Raw genomic sequence first — 7,500 nt, forward strand, 5'->3', positions numbered from 1 at the left:
TTTTTTTTATTTGGAGGGGTTCAGTCTACCCGGCGGTAGGTGTCGGCAATTTTTTTGTTTTTTTGTTTGTTTGTTTTATTGGAAGGGGGGGCAGTCCTCCCGGGCTTAGGTGTCGGCATTTTTTTTTTATTTGGAGGGGTTCAGTCTACCCGGCGGTAGGTGTCGGCAATTTTTTTGTTTTTTTGTTTGTTTGTTTTATTGGAAGGGGGGGCAGTCCTCCCGGGCTTAGGTGTCGGCATTTTTTTTTTATTTGGAGGGGTTCAGTCTACCCGGCGGTAGGTGTCGGCAATTTTTTTGTTTTTTTGTTTGTTTGTTTTATTGGAAGGGGGGGCAGTCCACCCGGGCTTAGGTGTCGGCATTTTTTTTTATTGGGAGGGGTTCAGTCTACCCGGCGGTAGGTGTCGGCAATTTTTTTGTTTGTTTGTTTTATTGGAAGGGGGGGGGGGCAGTCCACCCGGGCTTAGGTGTCGGCATTTTTTTTTATTGGGAGGGGTTCAGTCTACCCGGCGGTAGGTGTCGGCAATTTTTTTGTTTTTTTGTTTGTTTGTTTTATTGGAAGGGGGGGGGGGCAGTCCACCCGGGCTTAGGTGTCGGCATTTTTTTTATTGGGAGGGGTTAGTCTACCAGGCGGTAGGTGTCGGCAATTTTGTTTTTTTGTTTGTTTTATTTGAAGGGGGGGGGGCAGTCCACCCGGGCTTAGGTGTCGGCATCTTTTTTTATTGGGAGGGGTTAGGTCTACCCGGCGGTAGGTGTCGGCAAATTTTTTTTATTGTTTATTTTTTTTATATTTTTTCTTGTTTTGTTTCATTGGAAGGGGGGGAAGTCTACCCTGCTTAGTTGTCAGCATCTTTTTTTATTGTGAGGGGTTCAGTCTACCCAGGTTTAGGTGTCATCATATTTTTCAAAGGTGGTGAGAGAGCCGCCGGGTTCCCCTCCCTGGGATTAAGGGTTGACAGGCGGGCACATGCTGGGACTCGAGGCCTGATTGGTTCTTTCAAAAAGGCGCGCTGCGTCACACACAGAACCAGGCAGCTTCGGGTTTTTTCTGCGTCACACACAGAACCAGGAAGCTTCAGGTTTTCGTGCCACTGTGGGGAGGTTTCTCCAGCTGTGCCGGTAGGTGTCGGCCTTTTGCTTCGTTTACCATGCATATTTTATCACGGGTGGGCTGACCCTTATTTTTCTGGTTTATTTTAAAGGTGGAAAATATGGAGCTAAGCGGTGCACCCGGTGACATCACTGACAGCAGCACTGACGGCAGTGACAAAGACTATTTCCCTGACTCCTCTGAGGCGGACAGTTTGGAAGACAGCAGCGGGGATGAGCGGGCCCGTCATGGGACACATATGCTGGCTGAGGGTCACTCTGCTATCAAAGATTCTCCAATTTCTGGCCCAGGTTTCTGCTCCTCAAAAAAAAACCACGCTGTGACAGTCCAGGTACTTACCAAAAAATGTGATGGCTCAAAGGTGTATAAAAAAAAGAACTATTGTCTATGGTGCGAGAAGCCATTCTCAAAAATTGCAAGGCACGTGGAGGCCATCCACCACGATGAGCCTGAGGCAGCCCGGGCACTGAGCTACCCAAAGTGTTCAAGGGAAAGGCGGCTACAGCTTAACCTGATTCGCAACCGGGGGAACTTTGCCCATAATGCCGGGGTTCTACGTGAGGGCTGCGGTGTCCTACTTCCATGCAAGCAGCCTGGTGAAGCTGTGGCTCCCCAAGACTTCATGCATTGTGCATATTGCCAGGGCCTTTTCTCAAGGCAACACCTTTGGCGTCATGTGAAAAGGTGCCCGCTGAAAAAAGGTCCTGCCAACACCAAACCAGGCAGGACCAGAGTGCAATCCCTCTGTGCTTACGCCACTCCCGTTCCACCGGGTGTTGGGAAGGGCCTCTGGAAGGTGCTGTGTGATATGATTCACGATGATGTGGTACAGGTAATAAAGGGTGACCCTTGCATCATGCAGTTTGGTCTCCACCTCTTTAACCGGCATGGTTCGGATGTCAGTAAGCATGATTATATACGGCAGAAGCTCAGAGAGGTGGGGCGACTGTTACTGCATGCCAGGATGGTTAGTCCTCTGAGGAGCATGGCAGAGTTCATCTGCCCTGCAAACTTCCTGCAGGTCATAACTGCCGTAAGGAGCCTGGCCGGCTATGCTGAATTGACGAATACCTATAAGGTTCCCTCACTGGCCCTGAAAGTGGGCCATAGCCTCCAAAAAATATCTACCATGGTTGAGTGCCAGGCACTTATGGAGGGCCATGCCCCGACCGTGGAGAGCGCACGGAGCTTCCAAAAACTATACAAGGCAAGGTGGAGCGACATGATCTCGGCTGCTGCCCTCAAAACCCTAGAGGAGCAAAAATGGAACACCCCCCCCTTCTACCTTTCACTGATGATGTAAAACAGTTGCACCTTTATCTCACTGACAGACAGCGGGAATACCTAGAGGATTTGTCCACTCACCCGACCACAAAGAAGTGGTTGCTGCTGGCCAAGGTAACCCTCACACAACTAATCCTATTCAACCGACGTAGGGAAGGTGAGGTCTCAAAGATGAAGCTTTGCTCTTTTGCATCTCGGCACACAGCTGATTTACAGGGTGATGTGGCGCTGGCCCTGTCAGAGCCAGAAAAGAGGCTATGTCAGCACTTCACACGCATTGAGATTCCTGGTAAGAGAGGCAGGAAAGTCCCTGTCCTCCTGTCCCCTTGCATGCAGAGGGCATTGGAGCACCTCACAGAGAAAAGGGTAGAGTGTGGTGTCAGTCCTGACAATGTATATATGTTTGCAAGACCCTCCGCCTTGTCACACCTCAGAGGATCCGACTGCATTCGACTCTATGCACGGGCATGTGGAGCCAAGCATCCAGAAGCTCTCTCCTCTACCAGGCTTCGGAAACATGTGGCCACCCTTTCGAGGGTGCTGAACATGAGTGACACGGAGATGGATCAGCTGGCCGATTTCCTAGGGCACGATATCCGGGTGCACCGCCAGTACTACCGCCTCCCTGAAGGTACCCTGCAATTGGCAAAAATTAGCAAACTCTTTGTGGCACTCCAGCAAGGTCGATTGGCTGACTTTAAGGGACAAAGCCTGGAAGAAATCTCCATTGATCCCAATGGTAAGTAGCATGGTCCCTCACCCGACTGGTTGTTCCATGGGCTGACAGTCTAAGGGGGAAACTGTGACCGGGGATCTCTGTTTATCTTTGTATTTCCAGAACCAATCCCGCTAGCCAGTGATGAGTCTGATGATGAGCCAGAGGTGGAAGCTGGAGCAGTGCATGTGGAGGAGGGAGATGCCAGTGCACTGAAAGTGATGGAGAGGCATGCACCCATGGCTACTAAAGGTGTGTGTCCATCAAATTCATTGGGTGGCTTGGGCTGGCGGTGAGTTTTTGGTTGACTGATCTCTTCCCTGTCTTGCATAGGTGATTGCATGGGCTCTAAAAAGAAACCGTGGAGCAGAAAAGAAGTAGCAGCAGTTGAGAGACACCTGATGAGATTCATCCTCTCCTGCAAGGTCCCCGGCAAAAAGGATTGTAACGCCTGCCTCGGCGCTGAGGAGCAGGCTCTGAAGGCTAGGAACTGGCTGTCAGTCAAGTACTACATAAAAAACCGAATAACTGCTATCAAGCGACAGTGTACAGCCTGAATAAAATTTATGTTGGTCCAACCAAGGCGTCTTTTTTATTTACTGTGGTGAAACCATTTAGTGGTCATAGCAAAGGGTGTACCCACATGGTTAGGAATACCTGAGTAGGTCCCAGTGAGGCATAGGGAGTACCCACATGGTTAGGAAAAACTGACTAGGTCCCGGTGAGGTATAATGGTGTCCGGTTTCTGTCACCAAGCTATACGGCACATGCGCGCCGGGTGATATGATATAGATACCCACCAGCAGGCACGGTTTGCTGATCAAGCTGTTTGGGCAATGGGAAGCAGGCGTCCCCATGATGGACAAACCAGTCATGGGTCCTGAAAAGGTCACAAAAACAAGTATGCATGCGTGTGTGCGTGTGTGCGTGTGTGCATGCTCTTGCAATTCTATCTTTCTGGGGACTTGGGGTGGACAGCACACCAACACCGGTGGGACATCTAGCACAGTGGGGACCTAAAATGAAGTCCCCACGAGTCAAACCATTGGAGACAAAAGAGGAGGCATGTACCTGTTACCCCACATAGCAATTGGGCATGTCCCTGAAAATCACGTTTCCAAGAGTTTTATGGGTGTCGGTGTGTATGCCGTGCTGAGGGTGTGTGTTTAAGAGATCTCTGACAGAAAAAAAATAAAATAAAATTGGGGTGCAATGGCGCCACTTGGCCACCGGGGGGGCGCGTGTCCCCACCTTACGCTCTCCCCATGTTTTAAATTCATTTCTGGCTATTTAGAGGGAAAAAATAAATTGGGGTGCAATAGCGCCACTTGTCCACCGGGGGGGGCGCGTGTCCCCCCATGTTTTAATTTCATGGGTGGCTATTTAGAAAAAGAAAAAAAAAATTGGGGTGCAATGGCGCCACTTGTCCACCGGGGGGGGCGCGTGTCCCCCCATGTTTTAATTTCAGGGGTGGCTATTTAGGAAAAGAAAAAAAAAATTGGGGTGCAATGGCGCCACTTGTCCACCGGGGGGGGGGGGGGCGCGTGTCCCCCCATGTTTTAATTTCAGGGGTGGCTATTTAGAAAAAGAAAAAAAAAATTGGGGTGCAATGGCGCCACTTGGCCACCGGGGGGGCGCGTGTCCCCCCATGTTTTAATTTCATGGGTGGCTATTTAGAAAAAAAAAAAAAAAATTGGGGTGCAATGGCGCCACTTGGCCACCGGGGGGGCGCGTGTCCCCCCATGTTTTAATTTCATGGGTGGCTATTTAGAAAAAGAAAAAAAAAAATTGGGGTGCAATGGCGCTACTTGTCCACCGGGGGTGGGGGGGGGGGTGGGTTTGGGGGGGCGCGTTTCCCGACCTTACACTCTCCCCATGTTTTCATTTCATGGGGGGGGTGTCTATTTTTTCCCCAAAAAAATATTTTTTTGGAGTGCAATGGCGCCACGTGTCCACCAGGGTGGGAGGGGGTGCCTGGGGTTTTCCCCCCCCCCCCACCTTACAGTCTCCCCATGTTTTTACTTCATGGGCGGCCTCTGTTTTATTTTTATTTTTTTTCCCAAAAATTTTCTCGGGGTGCTGCTGCACCGGCGCCAGGCGTCCGCCGGGGGGCGCCACCGTGCCGGTCGAGCCCGAGCCCCCTCCCCAGCCACCCATTGGCCCCTCAGGCCTCGGGGCGGCGGTCCCGGGAGGCCGACTCCCCTCTGCGGAGGCCCCAATGAGGTCGGATCTGGGTGCCCGCGTCCGTCCGGCGCTTCCAAGGCCTCGGGGAAGAGAGGGGGAAGTCGCCGCTGAAGGTGGCGCGCAGCGCCGATGGCGAGACCCATGGGGGAATTCCTCCCCCGGATTGTTAGGAGCGGGCAAGAGAGAAGGACGGGGCGGGGTCTTATCCCACCCGACGAGGCCCAGGCCGTGCTCCATGAGACCCATGGGGACTCTGCGAGCGAGGTGGCCCGGAGAGGGAACCAGGAGTGCAAGGGAGGTTCTGTGTCTGAGGTTGCCCGGGCAGGGCTCCAGGCGTAAAAGGGCAGAGAGGCCCCTCTGCTATCTTGGAAGCCTGCGTGGGCTGAACAGGGCGAATCTTCTCCCTCCCTTTACCAGGAGCGTGAGGGAGTTGCCGTGACGGAGCTTGCCCGAGCAGGGAACCGGAGGGTGACCGGGGTGAGAGCCCCATCCACCAGTGCGGGAGCCCCGTGGGTCTTGCGTTGAGGCTTAATGAGGACGACCCTTCCGTGCGGTGCACTGCCACCTGGTGGCAGACAGGGGAACTGCAACCTCTGGAAGTCCCAATGAGGTCGGGAAAAAGGGCCCGATGCCGGGACCCGGTTCCAGGAGGTCGGGTAAAATCTGCCGGCGCCCCGCAAAAGGTGGCGCGCAGCAGCGACGCCGTGACGTCCGAGGGAATTCCTCGGGCGGATTGATAGGTGGTGAAGAGATGCGAGAGAGAGAGCCAGGAAGAGATCCGTGGGGCACAGCGCGAGTTTTCCCAGTTTCACCCGAGTTACCCTTCCAATCGATGGGGGCACTCTTTGTCCCAGGTTGATTCTGCTGAAAGTGCATGGCTCCAAGAGTGCAAGGGAGGTTCTGTGTCTGAGGTTACCCGGGCAGGGCTCCAGGTGTAAAAGGGCAGAGAGGCCCCTCTGCTATCATGGAAGCCTGTGTGGGCTGAACAGGGTGAATCTTCTCCCTCCCTTTACCAGGAGCATGAGGGAGTTGCCGTGACGGAGCTTGCCCGAGCAGGGAACCGGAGGGTGACCGGGGTGAGAGCCCCATCCACCAGTGCGGGAGCCCCGTGGGTCTTGCGTTGAGGCTTAATGAGGACGACCCTTCCGTGCGGTGCACTGCCACCTGGTGGCAGACAGGGGAACTGCAACCTCTGGAAGTCCCAATGAGGTCGGGAAAAAGGGCCCGATGCCGGGACCCGGTTCCAGGAGGTCGGGTAAAATCTGCCGGCGCCCCGCAAAAGGTGGCGCGCAGCAGCGACGCCGTGACGTCCGAGGGAATTCCTCGGGCGGATTCATAGGTGGCGAAGAGATGCGAGAGAGAGAGCCAGGAAGAGATCCGTGGGGCACAGCGCTAGAAGGCTCGAGGTGCCCCTGAGCCACCCTTCCGATCGATGAGGCACCCCGCGTCCCGGCGGGGAGGGACGATCGCTCGGCCGGAACCCAGGGGTCCCGGCTGGTTTCATGGGCGAACCTGACCCTCCCTCAGCCCACGGCGCGCCCGGCACCCCTCCGCCACGAGGGCGTCCGGTCCACCAGGTGTCCGCCTTGCGCTCCGACCCCCTTTCACCGGGGGGGACTGGGAGGGCAGGCGGGCCCCGTCTGACTCCAGGCGGTCGTGGTCTGCTCTGTCTGTCAGCCCCAGCTCAGGCATCCGACACTGCCAGGGGCTTCCGGGGAGGCTGTCCTCGTTCCCGGGCGAGGCGCTCACCCCCGGGCCCCGGCGGAGCACACGATTTCTCCGGAACCGCTCGAGCGTCGACCTGCGAAACAGACCCTTTCCCAGAGAAGGGCCCGGTGCGCCGCCCGTTGCCCCGACGGTGTAGCGCCCGCACGCAGAGGGCCGTGGCCCGGCCTGCGGAGAGAAAGGCAGAGAGAGATGGGGCGGCCCCCCCGTGAGAGCGACAGAGAGAGAGCCGGGGTGAGTCCCCGCGGCTGTGGGGCGTGAGAGAAATTGACCGAGCCGCGGAGACAAAGAGCGAGGGCGGCCGAGATGGAAACACGGCAGGAGGAGAGGGGAGTCCTTTTCGGAGGGAGCCGGTCGGAAGCTGCGCGCCGAGCGGGCCTGGGCCAGTCCCGGGCCCGGGTCGGGTGGGCGACCGCGCTCCGCACTTCTACACCCTTTCACCCCCCCGGGACAAGTTGAAACCGGTCAGGCGTAGAACGGGATG

General features: G+C 55.5%; 1 protein-coding gene across 1 annotated transcript; it reads left to right on the top strand.

Moving 5' to 3' along the window:
• Nucleotides 1-2,371: 2,371 nt before the first annotated feature.
• Nucleotides 2,372-5,461, top strand: LOC148501380 (uncharacterized). Its single transcript, XM_088450583.1, has 4 exons — nucleotides 2,372-3,131; nucleotides 3,231-3,359; nucleotides 3,441-3,551; nucleotides 5,370-5,461. The coding sequence occupies exons 1-4, from the start codon at nucleotides 2,372-2,374 to the stop codon at nucleotides 5,459-5,461; spliced, it is 1,092 nt and encodes a 363-aa protein (XP_088306709.1).
• Nucleotides 5,462-7,500: the final 2,039 nt, after the last annotated feature.

This window comes from Taudactylus pleione, unplaced genomic scaffold (assembly GCF_031769625.1).
Source record: "Taudactylus pleione unplaced genomic scaffold, aTauple2 ptg000519l, whole genome shotgun sequence".
Lineage (NCBI taxonomy): Eukaryota > Metazoa > Chordata > Amphibia > Anura > Myobatrachidae > Taudactylus > Taudactylus pleione.

Excerpts from the sequence above, each read along its gene's own strand:
- LOC148501380 (XM_088450583.1), top strand. The coding sequence starts at position 2,372 with ATGGAACACCCCCCCCTTCTACCTTTCACTGATGATGTAAAACAGTTG. Across the intron at positions 3,360-3,440 it reads TGCACCCATGGCTACTAAAG|GTGATTGCATGGGCTCTAAA; the intron begins GTGTGTGTCCAT and ends TGTCTTGCATAG. Across the intron at positions 3,552-5,369 it reads GGTCCCCGGCAAAAAGGATT|GCCTCGGGGAAGAGAGGGGG; the intron begins GTAACGCCTGCC and ends GGCGCTTCCAAG.